This window comes from Pocillopora damicornis, chromosome 11 (genome assembly GCF_964200805.1).
Source record: "Pocillopora damicornis chromosome 11, jaPocDami1.2, whole genome shotgun sequence".
In the NCBI taxonomy this organism is placed as follows: domain Eukaryota; kingdom Metazoa; phylum Cnidaria; class Anthozoa; order Scleractinia; family Pocilloporidae; genus Pocillopora; species Pocillopora damicornis.
Window position 1 is genome coordinate 12,282,387 of NC_142680.1, and position 23,497 is coordinate 12,305,883.

At 37.4% G+C, this 23,497-nt stretch overlaps 2 protein-coding genes across 13 annotated transcripts; both read right to left on the bottom strand.

Moving 5' to 3' along the window:
• Positions 1–1,489: 1,489 nt before the first annotated feature.
• Positions 1,490–22,743, bottom strand: LOC113677119 (uncharacterized). Of its 12 annotated transcripts, XM_027193873.2 has the most exons (10): positions 22,433–22,743; positions 22,273–22,331; positions 18,162–18,233; positions 17,283–17,335; positions 14,791–14,899; positions 5,421–6,718; positions 4,910–5,153; positions 3,411–3,509; positions 2,596–2,687; positions 1,490–2,363 (listed from the first exon to the last, which is right to left on the bottom strand). In XM_027193873.2, exons 6-10 carry the CDS (start codon positions 6,699–6,701, stop codon positions 2,304–2,306), a joined length of 1,776 nt encoding a protein of 591 aa, XP_027049674.2. In that variant the 5' UTR covers positions 6,702–6,718; positions 14,791–14,899; positions 17,283–17,335; positions 18,162–18,233; positions 22,273–22,331; positions 22,433–22,743; the 3' UTR covers positions 1,490–2,303. The 12 variants fall into 12 exon arrangements, with proteins under 12 accessions (XP_027049674.2, XP_089044660.1, XP_089044661.1 ...); XM_089188534.1 differs by lacking the exon at positions 17,283–17,335; XM_089188535.1 differs by lacking the exon at positions 14,791–14,899.
• LOC149037570 (uncharacterized) lies at positions 9,927–12,368 on the bottom strand. The gene is made up of 3 exons (XM_089188542.1): positions 11,200–12,368; positions 10,703–10,909; positions 9,927–10,083 (listed from the first exon to the last, which is right to left on the bottom strand). Exons 1-3 carry the CDS (start codon positions 11,252–11,254, stop codon positions 10,073–10,075), a joined length of 273 nt encoding a protein of 90 aa, XP_089044668.1. The 5' UTR covers positions 11,255–12,368; the 3' UTR covers positions 9,927–10,072.
• Positions 22,744–23,497: the final 754 nt, after the last annotated feature.

Consider the following 23,497-nt stretch of genomic DNA (forward strand, 5'->3'; position numbering starts at 1 on the left):
ATTTTCAGTGCTTTATTTGCATGAAACTTTTGAACTTTTCATCACTGCAAAGTTCACATCTGTGAGAGTTTTCTTAAACTTGGAGATTATCTCAAGATTAGCCGTCGTGCTTTCGATTGTTTAGTATAAGGTCAGATGTGCCTGCTCGATCTCCCATAGAGCACAAGTGTAATGTCAGCTCCCAAGGTTAAGGTGATTCCTCAGAAAAAAAGTTATCGAACAATTTTTTTTTAAAACGTGCCTACCAATGTCTGTTTTGAAATTAATAAGAAAAAAGATAGGTCACCGTGCTTGTTTAGGAGATATAACGGGCCAAACTTACCCCATTGATGTCTGAACTGGCACTGATTACGCGCTTCATTTCATTGGTTCATTTTACATTTTGAGATAGCTTGAAACAAAAGTTTTTATAGTAATATTTGAAAAAACTTGATACGTAGAAACTTTTGAGCGTATGTAACAATTTGATATATAATTTGAGGAAAAATCACGCAGTTTTTAACGACTTCGACTCAAAATGTTCCTCGAGTTCCTTGACCTTAGAAGGTCATAATTTGCATCCTCAAGTAACGGGCTTTGTGCACGCTTTTATCGACATCGTTTTTTCCCTTCGATGATCTTTTTTTTAATGTCTCCAATTTAAACGGGATGATTTGTGCAACAAAATTATGCGATAAAATATGTCACCGTGCTCGTTAAAGAGCTAAAGATATCTTACGTCTTTACCTGGTCCATTTATTAAAAAGCAGTACAATGTTTTCAGAATGCGCGCGCTTATTCGCCTGATTACGTGATTGAGGAACCTCCTTAAGAAACAAAACTAAATCGAAATATAAGTGCGTGGTAATATTAGTTGAAATTGGAGTAGCAATTGGAGTTAGTAGACGTTTTAACAACGAAGCAAAGGCACATAAAAAGGAGAAGCTATTAGAGAGTTTTTAGATCCACGTTTATTGCCAAATAAGTGTTAACGTAAGCTGTTAGGAGTCACGGAGCCCGACTCCCGTTCGCCGTTTGCAGTCCATGTTTGAACTTCGGACAAGGCAATTTCAGATAGGTCAATTCCCTTAGCACTTTTCTTTTGTTTTTCTTATGTTTGCCTTGTAAGTATACGAGATGAAGTCTCTTCTTTTTAGCAGTTCTGAGCAGCTGATGGATATGAGTGGTATTTGGTTCGACACATTTTAACGATTATCAAAAATATATTTTTTACCTTCTCCAACAACGCGGTTTGACATCCAGGAATTGGCAATTTGGCCCATGTACTGCCATTCTATCGAAGTTTTGCAGAGGAGTGGTTACGATTTTTTTTCAACTCTACGGATTAATCGATCTCCCACCTGCGAATACTACCATTTCCTTACCTTTATTTGGACTGGTGAAGATAAAAGTTTTTTGAATGTTTATCCAGATATTATTGTTTATCGCATGTATCGATGGTGCAAACCATGTTCAAAATCTAACTTACATGATAAAGTCACGTGATACGTTTACCAATGGAATCAACTGTTTATTTTTGAGTCAATTTTATTTTGAATGCTACTCTCTATTAAAAGATATTAAATCCATAGTAAATGAACGAATACGGAAAGTGGAATAGTACGACGAAATAAGTTGTAGTGAGGTTGTGTCTTCAAATTGACTCTTAAGAAATGCTTAACAAGGTGAGGCAGTGCTCTCTGCTTTATATCAACCACGTAGAGCAGCATTAAGGGTAAAACTTACACATCAAAAAGCTATTTTAATGACTCTCTATTCATACTTAGTTAATTTTTCTAATAGGTACGGGTCGACATTTCCGTTTTCTTTTTAAGATAACAGACTTCAGTCTCTTACAATTGCAAGAATACGCTCTCGTCCGTAAGTTCCCGCTAAGGAGCCATGCATTATAAAAGTATACTAGGTATAATTTAGAAGTGTTAGTTAGATCTCAAATTGCTGAAACGTTTGAATTTTTTTCTTCGTATTAGCTATGGAGTGAAGCATTTAAATATTACAAGCAACATTGGCTTTTTAAAACTGTTCACGAAATTTAGTCAATTTCAAACGATTTTCTTAAAAATTAGAGAAATGTCGAGCTGACGAAATAAACCTTTACCAGCTATAGTGGCTGCCAAAATGAACATGTGAGAAACATTCACATCTGTTTTCGTACCTCATGAATGTAGCTGTAGATCAAAACTGAATGTATCCCCTAGTACAGTGCCCGTTACAAAATTGAAGAGTCCTACCATCTAGGAAAGTTTTTAACAGATTTAAACATGAATATTGCATTCATACGACAGAGAAAAATAAGTCGGCGTTTACTGGGTAATATCCTCTGCGACAGCCTTCAGCCAGTATGTACGCATCCTTCCCTTGCCCTGCGCCAGAAAAAGTAGAAATGTAAACTAAGAATTACTTATGAAATTGAAAAAGCTTCTGTTGTCAGGGTATTAATTAACTGATATTCTAATTCAAGATATGGTTTTAGCGCTTGGTTCACGGGTATTTTGAACTAATGAAAATAGTTTGTATAGGAAACACAAAACCTTTCCTAGGATAAACCATTTTCTTAAGTGGTTAGGCCTACAAGAGCAACAAAGTTACACGTACCTTAACCTCTAAATAGGTCCTGAATTCGGCTTCGTAGCATCCAAGCTGGTCCAAAATGTCTTTGGTGTATTCTGTTATATGTATTTTTTGAGCTAAGAAAAGAAAATGAACAAGCCAAGAGGTAACTCACTCTTAACCTAAAGAAAGAAAATTGCAGCTGCAGCCTAATTCTTTTGGATACATAAACTAACATATTGGCACTCTCCAAACTCTCGACTAAGTCCTCCAAGTTCCTGTAAACTACAACACTCACACGAGTGATCTGCATTTAACGAATCATTGTTAAAAAGTTCAACTGAATGATAAGACAACGAGCCTCGTTGACTGCACGTAAGTGTAACAACAGCCAGTTGCACATGAGCCTAATATTTGCTTAACTCAGTCTCAGTCTGTAACTCAGTGGTAGAGAATCGATGCGCGACATCCGAAAGTCTAAGGTTCTTTTTCTTATGAAGACTCAGAATCTGTTTTTTTCCCACGTTCGTGACAAAACTCCTTCCTTGATTCGTCAAATTTGTCATCTTTGTTATTCCAAATGAATGTTATCGAATTAGCTTTCAGCCTGAGAACTGAAGACTTGATGCTGCATGTCCACTACGAATAGATGCTATTCCACCCAGCCTGGGTATGCTCACGTAGAGAACGAAAAAGATGTTATACAAGTTCATTGCGCGACAGAGGCTCACGTACTGAAAAGCAACTAATTCATGACAACTTTACTTAAATCAGCAGTTTAATAAAAAAAAAAGTGTGTGAAGAAAAGCGCCACTCCTTACTTTCCTCACTTTATTCCACCACTGATTCGAGTTACTTACGTTCTCCCGTGGTTTGCATTCGTGAAGCAGTGTTCACTGTATCACCAAACAAACAATATCGAGGCATTTTGGTGCCAACAACACCAGCGACGCATGGTCCTAGACGGAAGCATTCGATCAAAATTAAGACGAAATTGCTTAAATTGTAAATACTAACCATAAGGCTTTTTTTTTTACATTATTACGACACGATGTTAGCCATTAGTGTGTAGCACAAACGCAGCAAACAGTGCTATTAATTACTTCCGAGCAGCCAATGAGAAATAAAGCGGCTTTCTCAGCATTGCACTGCACATCCTGTGCTGCGCATCAAAATCACATCATTAGGCGAGTAATAGCGCGCACTTTCTGAGATCATGGTATTGTTTTTCAATCAATGAACGGAGTAAACAAGTAAAATGTTTTTTTGCTCTTGAACGTACACGGTGGCCTATATTTTTAAGCGCATGAGTTTGGTGTGCATATTATCCCCTTTTAATTTGGTAAATTAAAAAATTACTAGAGGGAAAAAAGATATGGCTAATATCATGCACGAGGCTCGAGGATGCAAATTATGAACTTAAAAGCAACGATTCGAGAGATGTTTTGATCGCGTGATTGTTCACAAAATTAATTGTGTGTTACATTGTTCTACACACTCGAGACTTCCTACCTATCAAGTTTTACGCAAAAACACTTGATTCCAGCTACCAAACAAAGTAACGTGAACCGATGAAATGACCTGCGTAATAAGTACCAGTACAGGCATAAATGGGGAAAGATTGACTTATCATATCTCTTAAGCAAGCACAGCTCCCTATCTTTTTCATTGTAGTTTTTGAAACAGGACACGTCACTCGCCTTTTGCGCCACTCGGTCAGGTTGATGACGAAGGTCGTTTGTCGGATTTTTTCAGATTTTGGCTCCTAAAACACTGAAAAACCCGTATCGCTTACAGAGAGTGACGTTTAAACTTTCTTAGAAGGGGAAGAAAGCTGACATACTAAAAGAAAAAAACCGAAAGTTATGCATTCAGTGGCTTTGGTTAAGAAAAAAAATCGACGACTAGCAGATTTGTCCTAAGCCAATTTTAGCCGCGTACCTGAAAGATTTCTTCTGTCGGTAAGGACCAAGTCAATTACTCAGAATTTTGTTTTTGTAGTGATTCAACGCATGTTTTCATCTCGAGTGAGCCAGCGCACTTTTCGATTTTAATTCGGGGATTGTCGATCCTTTTCATTCATTAACAAAGTCGACTTTTCTTGTCAGCAAGGGGCTTTTGCGCGTATATGATAAATAAACAATACTTGATTGCTTGTAGATATGAACTATCTCTTCTCGTGTTCGACTCGACATCTCACTCGTTCGCTGCGCTCACTTGTGAGCTATCGAGTTTAACACTCGAAGATAAATTCCATCTCTAAGCGCACCTATGCATTATCTCTATTTTCTAGGAAATCATTTTAACTGTAAGTTTCTGTATATTTACCAAAACGAAACATATTTTAACCTGTACTTACCAGTATTTATTCCAATCCGCACTGCGAGTTTTCCTGTAGAGAACTGTGGCAGCTCCATTTCATCCACTGCCGTAAGCAAATCAAGCGCCATGCGAGCTATTTGGTCAACGTGTTGAATGCCATTCCGTTCGGGAAGCCCAGATGCCACCATGTATGCATCACCAATGGTCTCCACTTTATATACGTCATAAGTATTGATGCGCTCATCAAAAACACCATACACGGCGTCTAGCATGCCTGTTACCTAAATCGATATATAATTTTTCGTCAGTATGGACCCTCGTCAGTACTCGGTTCTAGCAAGCTAAGCATTGTTTTTAGATTTGCTTTATCCTAAGAGCAATAAGAGACTTTCATCTCGTAGTTTTTTTGAGGGATTGTAGCCATGCAGAAGTAGCTTCCCTCCTTACAAAGTCTTTTCTGCCCATTCAGTAATGGAAGCACCCTTTCTTAGAAGGAGAAAAATCTCCCAAATTCTATTGAGCGTTAAAATGATTATTTAAACTCGTACCTGTAAAGGAGTCATGACAGAACACATCTCCGTAAAGCCGACGATGTCACTAAAGAATATTGTGACACTTTTAAAGTACTCGGCTGGAACTTGCTGCTTTTTCTTAAGCATCTCAGCGACAGAATGAGGAAACATTTGGTAAAGGAGTGTATCTGCTCGCCTCTTCTCTTCTTGTAGCTCCAAGGTCTTTTGTGCCAGCTTGAATGTGTAGTTTTGAATCGTCCCGGTCATTCGGTAAACGGAAATTACCAGGAAGGGAATCAAAAGGAACGCAAAAATGAGAAACGACAATCGCATGGCCAAGTCTGACTTTTTAGATTTCTTTGTGTCTTCCAGGCGTTTTCTGAGGATGTCACCTGCATTATTTTGTACCTTGAACAACTTGTTAAGGTACTTCGTCATGAGATCGAACCAATCTTCGCCTTTTTGTGCTGACCCATTGCTGGCTTTGTTTGTGAAAATTACACTTCGGTTTTTCTCAATCGAAGCTAACAGGTCGTCGTTTACATTTTGATCTAACTCCATACTAATCTCGCGCATTAACATTCCACTCGACTTCAAGTATTCTCCTCCGAGTATACTGTGGTTTGCATAATACACAAGGTTTGTGTTGTTGAATTGTCCCTTTGCGAAAAAGGATCCACCAAGCGCTCGTTCTATGCCAATTTTATCCTTCCCGGTAAGGAACATGTAGTAACCAATCATATCCACGTTGATCTCCTGGGAGGTATTTTTGATCGTGTCAAAGAACCAATCAAGCATCAAGTTGATTGGATGAGTATAGAACTGAATTTGACCGTTCGGTTCGCCGCTTGTACAGTCCTCCCCAACATAATTCCTGTGAACCTTCAAATGTTCGTGAAAACGGTCGGCACTGGCAAGGAAAGGTGCAATGGATAGGTGCAAGAATGGCCACTCCGTTTCTTCCAGAGCCTTGTCCGTTTCTTTTCGGGCATTGTTCATTTTGTCGTAAACGCTTTGCGTTATTTTTCCTGAACTTCGGGAACTGAGGCACAATACAGTAAGGCCACGCTCTATTTGCAAGCGATGAATAAGATATGCCACCTGAAGACTTGATTGCAACTTATCTTCCATTTCGCTTGCTAAATTAATACTTTTGTGTGCCTGGCGGACATCCTCAGCGACGAAGATGAGAAGGCCGAGCACGGCTATCATCGCCACACCGATGATCTTCAGCGACTGCATGCGACGGCCAGCCGATGTGGTAACGTCGTATCGCCAGCATGAACGAAATAAGCCAGCCGCTTTATTGACTGCCATTTGTGTAATTATTCAAACTAAAATATGAAAGAGAGAAAATTGAGTGACCTAGCTACTGACAGTCTATCTCCTTCCACCTGCTTTCGATTGAATTGCACTTCTATAATCAACCCGTTGATTTGAAAATCGGTTCAGTAGATCGATATTTGTCAAAAAGATGGAGTATTTAATAACTAACAATGCATGCACGAAGTCATTCAGACAAGAAAATTAAGATGTACAGTTTTTGATTAAAAAGAACGCTAAACTGAGTGGGAAGGCAGAATGAGTGTTACATTCACTCGAAGGAAAACAATTTTTTAAAATTGAAATCATATACCATGAACTGATGATGTCAAATCTAGAATAGGAATGCTACGAGAGCAACAGATTAAAGGGAAAGCAGTAGCCCTAGAAGCTTGATGCCCCTCTTTTTGAACTTGAATAGCTTGCCATGAAAAAATGACAAAATAGAGAGAAAAAAGCACACTTCTTAGCCTCCGATCTTTCCACGTAAGTGTTAAGACTACCTATTTCTGAAGTTTAACACATTTCTTTTTAACATGGAAATATTGACGATTGTTCACGACAGACTCAGGAAAGTGTGCGACTAATCGGACTCAAAGTGCTAGAATACCGTATTAGTTTTTGCCCTACTCGGCAATAAACAAAGAGCTACGCGTACTGATAGTGACCAGATGCCTTTCTTCTTGAGTGTTCAGAAACGATTCTTTGACGCGCATTTTGCCAAACTAACTACTGCGCACGATGATTCTCGCGTTTAAGGATGCCTTAAAAATATCTCCTCGGAGCGAAAGCTATTTTTAAGAAACGAAACCATAGAATAATCCTTCACTTTGTAAACAAACCTCCGGCGAGATTTTTAAACTGCGGGGAATTTTCTCTCGCTAATTAAAAAATGCGACTGAAATTTTGTACTTATCAATAGAGCATGACTCTATAAATCCAGATTTCGTCAAAGGTTTTTCATGTCAGGGTATCAAGAAAACTTTACATTTAAAAAATTCAGAATAAAAAGGAAATTACCTTTAAATCAATCCGATACCAAATTTTACAGAGTAAACTGCGTAGCTTCCGACTGTCATCTCAATTTCCAAAAATTACACACTCCGACAAAAATGCTCAGTTTGAATTTCCAGCCTGTTTCTACATAACTACTCAGATAAGATTTGCAGTCAAACTTACTGGTTCGTTAAAGTTGCTCAGATATGTTAACAATTGAAAATTTCGTTATGTGTCACACTTGGTGATGTACTTGGCGCCTTCAGCATTTACAGAAAAAAGTGAAGGACGTTAATCGTAATTTTTGCACAAATTCAGCATGGGGCTTTGGCTATGAAAGTTCCCTTCTATAGCCTGTATTCTTGGATTGTTTTTTACCAGTCTCCTTACAGAATGCAGAGGAACCTATGGTTTAAAATTCTAAATTTACATTTTCATATTAATGAATTACGGAGGAAATCACAAATGTAATTGTAAGGATCGATGTCTTAGCTAAAACATGCAATTTTCAAACTTAAAAACAGCAGAAATCACTCACAAACACATCCATGCAATATAAGAACGTGTTTTGCGCGGTTAGTGCTGCTTTCCTCCTGAGTACAAAGGGACCGCTAAACACCCTGAGCTAAAAACTCTAAACTTACCACTTTAAACCCTTCCTCCATTTTACCTTCAAACGTTTTACGGTCGCTGAAGAAATTTTTTAGTAGGGTCTGTTTTTGTGAACTGCGTTTTCGCATCTTTCATAATAAGTGAAACTGCGAACACCTGTTTCGCCTTAATTGTCAAAGGTAAAGGCAATGAAACCTATGCAAATGAGTCCAAGAGAAATTGATATTAAAATATAGCTGCATGTCTTTGACTGAGCCAATTTGTTTCCACATAATACCTGCGATTATAAAACTGATAGTAACGTCAGATGGGGCATATAACTAAAAACAATTACTTTCTTTCAGTTGTGAGACTCTTTTGTGCTCAAGAAGCTTTAGAAATTGTGAATGAATGTGATGTCCGTCCGCTTATCAGCCTTAAATGCCGAAATATTTAGTACTGGCAAATTAACATTCAGTTTCTATTTAGAAAGCAGTGATCAGCAATTAACCAACTGTCTAAAGATAACCTAAAAATGCAACTTGCGTTTCTTGCGCTTCAAGCGACTGAGCTTTTGAAACCAAAGATTCAATAACAACTTTTGTCATATCCAGAAAAGATTTCATCAATGAAGAGCAGTCTTAGCAAAAAACAGAATAATCCTTGCTTTGTATCAGGCCTTTCCTGTGAGTTCTTATCCGCGTCATTCGGTGACTAAACGCATTGAAACATCCTTATCAAGTAAAGGAAGCAAGCTTGCAGGGAACTCTTTAACTCTTAGAGGTAAATAGTGTGTAAGTTCTACTTGCCCTCAGGAAAAAGAAAGTAAAGAACAATCCTCATCCGCTGAACAGATAGTAGCTCGATACATGGACAAAGTTGTGGAACTGACCAACAAAGAAAGAATGTTATCAGTTTGGAGAGTGCACTTTCAGATCATGGAATTAAACATATTCAAAGAATTCTTCGTGCTTCACATGAAAAGCTTGACAAACTATTTAGGCAAAAAAGCTTTTGAAAGACAAGCAGCTTTCTTCCGATAGCCTTTAAGCACTAAATTCCTGACCACTGTGGGAACATTAAAACGACTGTGTGAAGTAGGAAAGAAGCTTTCTTTTTTTTACATTTTAGACAGACTGCGTTTTCCCAGCGGTTTCAGCCTGAATTGCTCTGAAGCATTAGCAACTTCATTGTACTCCCGACACGTTTAAATTTACCAATTGAAAGACGACTCGTGAACCTGATGGTTGGGATCCGCTGGGCTGACAGCTAAATAGTTATCATTTTAAGAGGTTCCGTCTCTTTAAAGAAAAAACATTTTTCAATTTTTATTGTGGCTTTTTTTTTTTTTTTAATTTTATCAATCTTATCTTTTTCATCTTCAAAAGACATGGCCAATTTGGTTCCCTTAGAATCCATCGTTAAATAGCCCCACCAGGAGCAATGACAATTAATTTTACTTGCTATTACAAGAAAATGTTATCCGGTTTATTGACAGGTTTCAAGGGAATGGAACCGTAGTAAAATAGAATTGATAATGGCGTCTTGTGCCTTGGTCTCTGGCTCAAAATGACGTGTATTGCGAACATTAGAATAAATCAGGAAACAAAGAGAAAAGAAATAAATTATAAATTTGCCGGCGCTATTTCTTTTAATGTATTTTACTTGGGTTTTCTTTTGCAAACTCCCATATTATCATCTATAATACTTAAACTGCTCCGAATAACTAAAAGAAATAAAATTAAATCCTCAGCAGTGAAGCCATTTCTGGTCGATTTCTATTGGGATGCTACAGAGGGAAAGAAAACAAACGAAAAAAATAACCGTCAGTTAGTTTCAATCACGAAAAACGTTGTCGTTAATCGTTAAAACTTGTAGCCAATGTATCCTAAACAACTTCCGATTTTAAACTTACTGTAAAGCTCTGGAATAATGCTTTATAAAAGGAAATAGGTTATTTTTAATAGTGAGAGATGATGTTATTCGGTTTACTGACTGGTTTCAAGGGAATGGAACCAGCCATACTCGAATAAAAAAACTCCGAGTGCTCCCAAAAGGGGCAGAACCTTCAAACTTCCCATTATTACTTTGGACGCTCTATCACTTAGCTTTAGGACGCTCGTGGCGACACGTTGTTTTAAAAACGTTTATTGAGATTGTCACGCGTCAGAAGTATTTTGAGGCTAGCTTCGCACAAAAAAGACATAATTTATTGACCAACTTATATAATGTCATCTGTACACCAGTCTGATGAAACCATGAGGAAGCAAAGTGATCAGCATCATGTATTCATTGTAAATCATCTGCATCATCGCATTTCTTTCTTTGCTTTGTGCCCTAACACCATCAAGTCGGTAAACCAACGATTCAATACAGCGACTCCAATATTTGTGTAAAATTCTACTAACCCAATACACAGTCGGCCCAAGGAAATTTCATTCCTTCTGGGTGCGTTTTCCACTTGCCCTCGCGCCTGATATAAGAGTTAGCATGGGGTCTTTCAGGATCAGAAACGTAGCCATCATTACATTTCACTTGGCACAGAACGTCAGACCCAAAACGTATGCAGTGCAGCTTTGCGTGAGCTGGAGGCGCTACAGTCACCAAGTTATCAACTGTTAAAAACCGGCAAAGAATTGGAGTCGAAAGTTCCTCAATAAACCTCGAAAAAAATTTATATTACATGCGTATAAACTCTAAAACTTCTTTGCTAAGAACCACTAACACAACAACTACATGGCAGTGGAAAAATTGTTTTATAACGCCTCTCATACTTACGCATTTAATTTGACTGTAATTTTCCCCTTGTAAAATTGCATCCTTATAACAGCATCGGGTGACATCAGTGTCTCTACATATTTTTCAGCGTTTAAACCAGAGAAAGTCAAAAGTGAAAAAATCTTACCGGCTATAACAGTCCAGCAGAACAGAGCAACACAGGCGAAAGCGAATTTCTTCATAACTGAGCTCTCAACAGTGAAAAATAGGTGAAACCCTCGGTAGCGTAGAGCAGAGATTTTCAAACACCACACTGATGTGCCGCACGATTGATGTCGATTAATTTTGACCCCAAAATAATAAATATCAGACAATTAAGGAAGACGTCAGCCAACAATGTACACTTTTTACTAAAGCAGTAATGTACAAGTGAAAAAGGTTACCTAGCTGCCATTAGTCATTGGACGGCAGTGAAAGCTGAGAAAACTCAAAAGTACTTTGTTTGAACAATGATAAAATAGTTAGTTTGGAGTCGGCATCTTTATTCGTTGCGGCAAAGTTGTCCCTGTTTTTTGGCTCGACTCACGGGCTGAAAAATCTGCCCTCTGGAAATAGATAGCTTTATTGAGGTACATTTTCTTCAGTGACCTTCTAAATACGATTCTAAAGAAATAAGTTATGTTTGATCTTCGGATGAATATCAAATAGAGTACTGAATATTATGATCCTCGCAGGTGAAGAAAATATTTTTTTTTTCATTCTTCTTTTCTGCAATTACTTAAATCGCAGATCAGCTGGGAGGAACATTGCTTTTCGTGAACCCTCCTTATAAGTGATCCCTCACACCCTTTATTTTCGGCCAAAACCTTCAAGCAACCGAATTTCAAAAGGATTAGTGTGAGGTTTTCAGCTGTCTTGGGCCCTGCCTTTGCTGACAGGTTCGTTCAAAACAAATAACAATGTAGTATTGAATGTGTGGGTGTTTCGTATATTTTTTCTTCGTTCTATTTTGAAATCAAGAAATCAACGCAGCGTACATAAGAAAACTCCCATTATCTTTGTAGTGTCAGTCATTAAACAAGCTCTCCAATCGTAAATCAATTAGTTCTGCAACTTTCTCAATAATTGCAAACTTAAGATCTATAACATAAACTGCAGTATTTTATAACGATTGCTAATGCTGAGAAATTATTTTTACACAATTATTTTGTGTAAACGCACGATAAATTAGCGTATAAAGATTTGTCCACTCAGGTGTCGCGGCGTCACTCAATTTCATTTGAGCCAATTCGATTGAATTCATAAATAAATTGGAATACTTTGTCCGGTAAGGTTGCCTTACATAAAAACATACATGATACACATGCACCCGAAGAAATGAAGAGAAGATTGTCTTTTCACAATTAAAAAATACCTTGAGAAGAATTATACTCCCCCAAACGCCCACAAGAAATTCTAATAAATAAATAAAAAAGAAATAAATCAAGGTGGAATCCTTGGCGAAAGTTCTTCATTCTTCAATTAAGCAAGTTGCTTTTTTAATCTTTTGTTTTCCTTTTGCGCTGAATTCAAATATTGAAAGCGCATGATATTATTTCCATCAACCCCCGGTATCCGTGAGAATGAGAAAAATAACCTCTTAGAAATAATTTAAGGAAAACCGACTAACCATCGATATAAAATAAATACAGATAGGACACTTGATTTTCAGATGATAAACAATCAAAATGATGAGAGAGATTAGTTTTGTAGAAATCCGTGACGAGGGAGAATGCAAGAGAAGTTGAAGGATGCAAAGGTGAGGAATATTGTGTAAGACGTGGTAACGGAGGTTCCAGGACCAAAATAATTTGCTTTCAAAGCTCACTGCCACGTAGAATTTCTGCAAAGTGATAATTGTATTCAGGACAACTACGCTTTTCGTTAACTGTGTTGAATGTTAGAATTAATTGACTCATCGGAATTCTCTGAATAGTAGTGACCTTATACGAGAGGAATCTTCAAAATGAATTTTGCAGCCTTTAAAACAATTTTGAATTCGTGTGCAAACCAACATATTATGTAGGAAAATAATGTAAACGTACCATAACTTCAGCGACTAGGGCACTATGATCTTCTCATAACAGACAGGTGTTCTGATGCAGATCTCAAGAAGTTTCTGCGAGTAGTTTGGTCAAGAGAGAAACAGCGTGAACGCTGCGTGGTTAAAAATGTGCGTATGAATAGCTTTCATTTTGTCGGTGAAGGAGAGAAACATGAAACAAATCACGGTCAATAGACTTGCCGCAGATTACCCCATTACATAAATCAAAAGGACTTTTTTCCATACATCGTTTATGTGCGTTTGTCTTCAGAGATGTGAAAGTGAAAATGCCTGAAAACATTGCAAAATGACCGTCAGACTGGCTAAGTCCTGCAGGCACTTTTAATTATTTAGGCCAAATGTTTTCTTCAAATCTCCTCGGGTACAAACGCAAAAATTAGGCTTTACATTCATAATACATTGAAAATGCAAAACTATCGCAATATATTAATTTTAATGAGAAAAATTTGCTGCAAAAGACTTTTTAGTAATATTTTAGAAAGCGCCGCTAATACAGCAATTATGTGTCACTCTTGTTTTAGCTTAGTGGGCTCCCTTTAGGACTTGGACGCCCTGTGCCCATCAAAGCGAGCGGTTTCAGTATCTACACGCGCTTCCAGAACACATTCAGGATAATTTGAAAACACTAATATACCTTTCAGGTGATGTTCACTCAGATCCGATGCATTGAGAGGAAAAATCACTTTATTGTCCTCATTCAAGGGTGAAATTCGTGCTTAATTTATGGGAGACGTAAAAATCAATTGCTATTACCATGAAAACGACAAACTAATAATCCCATCATAGCGTTTCTATTTCCAGCCCAGGCGATGTAAAACATAAACCCACTCTTGAGCTTTCTTTCTTGATTGTAAAATTTTGAAAGCTAACGGTCAGCTAGAGAGAGGGTGAGGTTAAAATTACTAAGTTTGTATTCGTGCAGAATAGAGAAGCACGAACGATTTTATCAACAAACATCGTAATTCTAGCTTAGATGCAGAACAATAGAACATCTGGTCTTCTGAGTGACGAATGTTATCATCATTAAGGACTGCCAACTGCTCTATTTTTCGATATGTTCTCACAATACCAAATCTTTGATGCAAACAATTTTTTAACCAAATTAATGAATAAGCGATAACTACCCATTAGTGGCTTTTTATTCTGTCAAATAGTGCACTCTTACTTCAAAAGTGTTGTAGCGTTTTGAAAGTATTTACTTTGCGCTATTCCTTGCTTCTATTTTGGCAAAGAGTGGAAAGTTTTAAGGATGGAAAGGCATTTCAGAAATCAATTTTTTTCTTAAAAATTATTAGAGAGGATTATGCAGTCTGATCATCCGAGTTCGAGCAGCAGTTGGACGTCGGTGTATTTTAGACCTGGAAGTTCTTGTACCTCAAAGTCTTCCACTGTTACATCTGGCAATGGACATCATTTCTCAGGAAGCTAATTTAAAATTTAACCTAAAAACTAGAAATAAGTGACACACTTTCTCGACCTTCCAGCCAAAACTTCAAGAAAAAGAGCTTAGAAATAAAAAATCTACCTCTCAAAGCTACAAGAAATTTGATGAACTATTCCCTTTGACCAACCCGAAATGCGAGATTTTGTTTGCGAAAGAATTATCACTCACGTTTCCTTCGATCAAATTCAGATTAGTGTTAAACGCTAAAGGATCTGCTGAGAAATCCTTACCTATTTCCTGCCTTTGAGTTATTGTGCCTTTGAGATGATAGCGTTCCCAAACGAGTATTCAAACATCCACTTTTCAACTACCTCACATTCCTTAGGAGTAGTTTGGCTCCTAAAAAAAAAGTCACTTTTACTCAACGCTATTTGTGAGACGTCTGACGCCCTTGAGTTGCGAACCGCCCGTGGAGATTGCGTCAAGATGTCAGATGTTGTTAATGAGCTATTGTGAGTAAAACTTTCGAACGACAATCAAGAAGCGGTTGCCAGGAGGTAACCAAGTTGGGGTCTAAGATCTCAAAAAAGCTAGTCTATTATTCTTACACCTGCTACGAAATGACTTCCATGGCAAAGTAAAATTGGAAAACTAGTTCAGAAGATGCATTCCCCTTTATTCGCCTTTATGAACTATTTCGCCATTAATTTATTCTTGACGAACGTGCCACCAGAGATAAGTTTGTGACAGAGATAATTTGTGCTATGGAGCAAAAGTTTATCATGAGAGCCTCACAAACATGAAAAAAGTAAATCGTAGGCGTGGTGATGAAAGTGAAAAAGGGCTGTTATGTTTCAGCCAGGGATTCGAGGTGTATCAAAAGAGAAATTTCGAGTTCCACTAACAGAAGTCCGGCGAACGACTTTGAGGTTGATACCTCGAAAGCGCCACCGCTGAGTTAAAGAAGACTGGCATCGACATTTCCATCTTTGCAAAGAGACGCGTGGTTTAAGTTTAAATTCTCGCGGAATAAAAGTTTATTTCACACATGAACCTGGTTTGATTTCATTAAGGCGAATCTCCCCCCAAAGTCAAGGATAGTTCGGTGATGTTTGATGCACTACTGACAGAAACAGACGAACAAGAAAGGTGCAAGGACTCTTAGAGCTGGAACCGCATCTGCGAAATGCATGAACCCTGGTCACAGATAGCTAAGTAACTGAAATTCTCAACCGCGCAATGATGTACCAGAAACATTCCAAGTTTAAAACACGAACATGTGCACCTGGAGCTCTACCAGGGATGGTGTGTACCTGGTGATGGAGACGAAAAGTACGGCCTCCACTATTCAAGCCTAAAAGAAACGAGATGATAGGCTCAAAGAAAAAAACTTACATCTGGAGAAGTCTTCTCGTAAAGTAAACATGATGCTTACACATATCTAGGCTACGTTAAGAACGTCGAACCAAAGGAATTGACCAAAACTTATTGTAGCAAACCTACAAACCGCCAATGCTGTGATAGAGAGGAAGGAAGACATCTGGTTTAGGGACCTGCAAAGCACCTTGGAGACAGCATGGAAAGAAAAATAATCGTCCTGAAGTTGACTGTCATACATAGATTAGCAATGCAAACAGCCACTCTGGAATCATAAGGAAGCACGCCACTGACGCCAGAGAAGAAAACGCACATAGTTTGCAGAATGATGTCCTGAAAATAGCGTGGTTGACGAGGGCACTGTCTTCGCACACAAGGAAACACACAAGATAATTTAGTTACATCCTGATTAAAAAACTTGCAATTACATAGATCACATATGCATCCAAAGGCACTTCAAAAAGAACTCTTCGTGTAAAAAATAAAAATACACCGAGGAGCAGATGTTAGGTCTGGTCACCATTTAGTCTTCGCGAGGCTATAACTGAAGTTAAGATGGAAGACGTAAGAGGATACATGGTAAACTGCGATACAACCGAACAAATTGGAAAAAAAGGATTCCACGGTAAGTTTTGGTTCTGAGTAATGGGAGAATGAAGATGAAGGACTAACAAAAGTCCTGTAAAGATAAATGAAATCAGAGAATCTGCGAGAAATACGTGGTCAAAGGACAAAGGGAAACATGAAAGGGGGTTAGAGAGGCCTTACAAGTAAGCACTTTGCGAGAGAGAATTACAAACAACTCAACGAGTATAAAATACTTCAAGGGAAGAATTGTAAAGGTGTTAGACAGGTAGAGGATTCCACTGATTGTTATCACTTTGCCAATTAGACACCCTTGTGGCAGTTACTATTTCTTATGACATATATTAACACACTGGCTCTGAATTACGGTTCACTTAAAAGAAAACATGCAACATTCATCTGCTTTAAAGCTGACAAAACAGCTTTCAAATTGCCATTAAACTGGTGGATTTCATTTTTTCGAAGTCAGTATACTAAACGTTTAGCTAAAGATGTTTCGGAAGGAAGCATAATGTAAATTAAACTATCCATTTTTAATATCGTTAAAAATCTTTCAATTATTCAGTTTTGCTTTGTTTTCATGGACTGATTCCTATCGCAACTTTGCTTGTTTCGACGGAAAATTAGCACTGAATGACAACATGTTTCCTTCACTCGACGATCGATTCTTCGCGCTTTTCTAGTTGACTTTTTAGACCATCAGACCCCGATCTGTTTCCATCAACAATCAATTTGATACTCCCTCTCCTTATAATAACAACATGGATTCGATAATAAATGAAATCGTTATCAAAAGTTATCATATGCAATATTTCCTCACCGTTATTTCCCAGCTCGCACTCTATAGAGGTCTATACATGTCAATGGAAAAAGCTGCGTATAAAAAACTTAAAAGAGTCACTCTCTCAGTAAAATGTCTTTTTATTTCCCAAAAATCTCGCGGCACAGGGTCTCTACAATAATACATACTGTATCTGGTTTATGGATACCTTCCTTTTTTTATAAAAAAACAAATATTTGACGTTTGTTTGCTTTGACTCAAGGCAATTTCATTTTCGCCGTTTTAAATTATCAACAATGATTATCATAGATCGAGGATCGAAAAAAACTTTGACGAATCTAAATACCGTTGTAAACCACTGTAATCATTCCTTTGGATTTTTTTTTTCAATCGCCCAGACAATTCAAATGCCAACTACTCTGGGTAAAAGCGAACAACTCATTCAGTCCATGGCATAACTCTTAATTCTGTTACCGCTAATAAATTTTGACAGACTACTCGGCTATCGCCTGTCGGTCGTAATTAGGTCAAAATAGAAATATTTGGTTCAAAATTTGTGTTTATATAGATCACACCAAAAAATACACTTTCACCTCAATGCCTCTTGTGTTTTATCTGACAGTATTCATGCTTCTCACTGTTAATAAAGTTCTGATTTTTGTTGAAATCGCCAAAAAAGTTGTATTACTTTAAGTTCTTTACGAGGAATATGTAAAACAAGTTCTTCAAGCATGACCCTTTTCAAAATTTACTGTTAGTCAATGGCGAACTGCTCGTTAATCTTCTCTCTAATCGATAGAGATGCAGAAGATGATTGAACCATCTTCACTGCTAAAGCACATAGTTACATTTTATAGCAATATAACTGAACGAATGAATATCGTGTTATGTTTCCGCCGATATTTTAAATTTACGCACCTTTCGTAGATCGAATGTACCGTTCTGTGTGTTGTCTGTTTTTTCGTTAAAATGTAACCCAATTCGGAGCCCCTGAAATATATAACATGATCATATTGGTGAATAGGTAGCTCTATGGAAGACATTCGTTATCATACCGATTAAAAATTAACATTTCACAGTACCTTCAAAAGCGACAGGCACCAGTATATACATGGGTATTGTATCGGCTGCAGTTACATTTGGTGTCACAAATAGAAACCAATATACGGCCTTAAACAGCTGCTTATACAACCCTGAATCATTAATGACGGACTTCAGCGACGATGAAAGCTGTGCCAGGTCTACAATAAGCTTTTATAGACTTTTAACTTGTGAGTTTGTATCAAATGATATCGATCTTGATTTTGTGCTGAGTCAATATTTTTTACTTTTTAAACAGGACTGTTTAACTTGAATGGATTAGCTTTCTTTGCCCTTGTGACATATAGGCGTAACATTCTCGAAATTACTTCTAAATGTTATATGCTACAGCAATGGTGTACTGATTAATCCCGATCACCGTCGATTGAAACAGCCTCAAATTGTATTATTTCACTTCAGTGACCTTAAGCCATAATTTGACTAATTTGCATTAAGCGTCTTCGTAAGCTGACGAGAGACAACGTTCTAAAGTGACTATGATTTGACAGAATTCAGCTGGCTCGTTGAACAATTTAACAGAACTAGATGGCTATTAAAATTAAAATTGTTCCATTCCATAAAAAGTGGAAATAAAGTTTGAATTTAAGTAAAAAAAAAATTTACAGCTTTGACAGTTAAAACAATCGAAAGTTCGTATTAGAGAACAGGCTCTTTTAAAGCAGCTATAATTACCATAATGAGTCATGCAAAGTCTTTTGGTAAGTTTACAATTAAAAAAACTCCCTTGGAGGAGGCTTTTCACTTTTAAGATACAAATCCTTAAATTCACAACACAAAATCTTACGTTCTGTAAGTTCTATCGAATAATAATTACCATTAGAGATTTGACATATATTTCCTATCAAATGTCTTTGAAATTCTTAACCTTGAGCCTCTTTTCACCAAAAAAGAATTTCTTTCAGTTGCTAACAAAACACTGTTTCCATTAAAAAGGCTCTCTGTCTGATCCTTCTCGAGGGTTTTGAAAATTTTCCTGTCGACCGAGGTTAACTGAAACAGTTAATTGCTTTCATAGTGCGACCGCTATAAAAGCGTTTCGATTGTCTTCTCAGACTACCCTGCCACACAAATAGTTAATCAACGCTGAAGTTGAGGGGTTTGAAATTTGGATTTCAAATTATTCGTTTTCACTTTATCAGGGAAGTGATTTTAAAATTCTCTATCCAGCTTCTTGGAAGAAGAAAAGTTATACCCTTGGACTTTCCCCAATGATTATGAAAGATCTATGGCTAGATTCCTGGGTTTAAGCATGGTAACGAACTCATCAGCCTCAAACTATACATGTGTGATTCTGAAAAGAGAATTCACTGATGAACCTGGTAACTGTACCTTGATGTAGGAAAATAGAAGACGCGGCCTATGAACGAGCATAATTCATTTTCCGAGACTAACAACTGTTTCACATTGATTGTCACAATAACAGTTCTTCAATGAAACCGGTTTTTCAACATAACTTTGACAAATCAATGCGTAGAAAGCTATTTTGAGTTTTCATTGTGTCAAATAACAAGCTGTTTCATCGAAAACATGAATTGATTATTGTTGTAAACAAAGAGTTCTGTCTCACTTTGCTTAAGCTTAAATGCCGTAGGTTTTAAGCTTGACAAAGGCGATCTATTTGGATTTATCTACCGAAGGGAAACCATTTGAGATTTCGCCACATTCCGGAAACTTAAGCTTTTCAAAAACGCCGTGCTCACTTCGAATTAGAGGACATATAAAACTATCTATAGAATAAGCATTGGAATACGCAACTTTTTTTTTTCAGTTGTAAGCCTCGCGACAAAGTTAACCCTTCAAGAGTAAACTCGCTAAAAGAACGGGAACACAGGATTTATAAAGCCAAGTCTAGAACTGAAATAAAAATTAGAAATCCGTCGCAAATGCATGTAGTCAGCGTTACAATAAACAGCTTTTTTCTACGAAAATGGGATGAATCTGACAACAAAACATAGGTCTTTGGACGCGTTATAAAGTGCCCAAGAGTTCTTAATACCGTCAAGTAGGATGGAATCACCCAACTTTCATTTCCTGAAGATCTTTCGTTGAAAAATTGACTGATATCCTTGGTATTGTCAATTTGCAACTGTTTTGTCAAAGAAATTAGTGAAATTTGGCATCTATTGTGGACGATATATACAACTTAGCCCGTATTTAAAAAATTACGCCGACAGGAGCGCGATGAACCAAACAGCTCGATTTATTGTTGCAATTGATGTTCCTTTGTGTTTCACAAAGATCACTTTTAAGGCTTTGAAGTTGTTTAGGATGACTCTGGGCAAAAATACATAAATTTCACCGAATTTGAGATACGGACGGAAAAGTCAAGGATGGTCAATTATACAAGAAGTTCTGAATGCCTTAAAGTAGACTGTGAACTTTGATGGATTAACATTTTTGACAGCTTTTGTCTTGTTGAACCAATCAGATTATTTGAGCCATTCTAACAAGGATTCTGACAGGCTTATTACATCTCGCTTTATGAGAGTATAGAGCATGCTGACCACACTGTAGTTCGTTTTGAAAATAAAATTTCTTTTGAAAATGAAAGTGGTGCGTGGGGAATTTTACGGATACTTTTTTATCAAACAAATAGAGAAACCTTAAGTGTGTTCTGTTCTGTTGTAAATCACTTAGCAAGCGGCTAGAGCGCTCAAGAAGTGGGGAGAAACACTCGACTACGTCGTTGTGCCCCAGTCGCTTCCTGCGTGCTCTCCAACAGAACAGAGCACAGTCAAGGCTTCTCTATTTGTTGAGTCTCGTTTCCTTTTAGGTCGGACTGTGCTATAACTTGTCGCGGGACGTTTATCGTTTATACGTGCCTCCTTAGGCAATACAATATTCTTCATGGCCGAGCATCAGCAACCCGAATGAACGAGAGATAATGTCAACAAGAGAGGAACTGAAATCAAATAAAATTGTTTTTACAAATATTTCAAAAGCACAAAGCGCAGAGATCAATTTCAAGTACACACGGGAAAAATATAATCTATCAAGCTCTTTCCGTGAACAGTATCATTTCGCGGTCGTTGAATCAACTGTAAACTTAGTGATATCATAATTTCGAAACGGCTGCATATGACATGTTTGAATTCACTCAGCCCCGTCGCCTTGTTTCAAAAAATAAAATCCTAAAGTTTTGGGAAAATCTATCAAGCAAGTTTGGAGACCGTCCCCAAAAACTGTTTAACGGGACTTCCCCATCATAACATAACATAGCATAACAGTAGCCATGCCGCTATTTCAAACTTCAATCCTATGGTCAACACATGTGAGAAATTGGTTTGACTACGAAGAGGGAAAGTTGGTTTTTGAGCGCTTTGAAAATAGTCGGAAAACTTCTTCCAACCACCCGAAACATCAGCATATCAAAACCCGTTTTCGTGAAAATGTCTCAAAATAATATTTGACTCGCAGCGTTGGTAATGCGCTAATGCCATATTTATATGTCAAGTTACCATTACAGGTTATCTTCATTTTCATTACGGAACGCGATTAACACATCGAGACTTAAATTCGAATTCGACAAAATCTACACAACGAAATATTATGAAATCTTATCTGAAGGTTTGATCACATTTTCTATGGTATACCGATGCAAAAAGCCCCGAAAAAAAAGTACAATAAAACTCACTCTCTTAAAACGTGTCCCTGTTTTCTAAACATCTAACGAGATAGTCGTCATAATGGTAATCGATTTAATTTCGAGTTCCTTTGTTTGTTGACAAACCTACGATATTTGCCGTTTCTTTGCTCTTTGCGTTGCTTTAGGGAGATTTTATTAGCATTGAATTTCATGGATCGGAGGTACAAGTCTACGACAAAGTCTGTTTTCCCTGACCTCAAACGACCCGATGACTTTCCTTTTTAGTGTTGATGAGACAAAAATTAGATAAATGTATTAATAAATAATTGTGATATTCTGTACCTCTCCCCGATGGTATTTTCGCCTTCTTGCTGTCTTTTAGGTTAACACACTCTAAATGCCTGTAATATGTAAAATGAAGATATTGTCATAAAATGAATGGTATGGAAGATCATTATTTTATCATTTTTAGATGCAGAAACCAGCATTTCCCAGTACTTACCAAAGGAAAGGCCTCGACACTATATGGATTTTGAATCAGTTGCAGTTACAAACAATTCCATGGTCAGAAAACATTAGATGGCTTGAACCATCTGCCATATATGTAGGTTTTCATTCACGACAATATTTTACAATCTACATCCATCTGCTTTGAGAAAGCCTATGCAGAAATACTAAGTCTGCATTCATTCATCGTGTAATTCATCACTTTCTTCTAGTTTTCGTTAGAAAAGTTTCACGACTGTTCATTGAAAAAAAAATTTAGCGATTTATCTCAATTTGTGCCACTTCAAATATAATACGTGAGGCAATGCAGAAAGCTCCGTATCAATAGAATTTATTACCGATGTTATCCAATCAGGCAAACTCTGGGCCAGAAAGTAGCCCTCCCTCCCTCCCCTCCCCGCTTGCAAGTTAACTACGTTATCGACAATCCCTTTTTATACTTTCTACAATTACGCGCGCTGTAAGCTAAACTCTTTCTTAAATGAATTTGTAATTATCTAGTCCTTCAAACACAAGAAATAAACGAAACCGTTTTGGTTGCCATCGAGTTTTTTAAGATAAGTTTAATTATAAAGACAAACAGCTGGAACAAAAAGAGTCGTATATAATTAATAAGGTTCAAGTGATAAGATTTGCATACGCTTTTTGACACGAAAAGTTATGTGATTAAAAAAAGAACTCAAATGCGATGCCAGCATACCGGGGGCTCGTTAAAAAATTTATTTTATGTGAGGCTAGAAATGAGTGGTATGATTAAAATCACAAGCTAGAATAGGTCACGGAGTATGCGGTACTAGACATTGAAAAGTATTGGGGAACCGAATTGTAGAGCGATATTGTAAACAAGACGCTGCTATGATAGTAGGAAACTTATAACGATAACGAGTTATTTTTGACGAATGAGTATGCAAATAAGGCTGAATTGCATATTTTGCCAGCGCGAGATGCAACAGGGCCTGAGAACCAGGCCAGAGGTACCACAGTCGAACAAACCCCATGATATAAAAGCATTCTTCCAGTCCGTCCATGGCTTCCTTGGTTTAGTTTTCCAGGTTTTTAT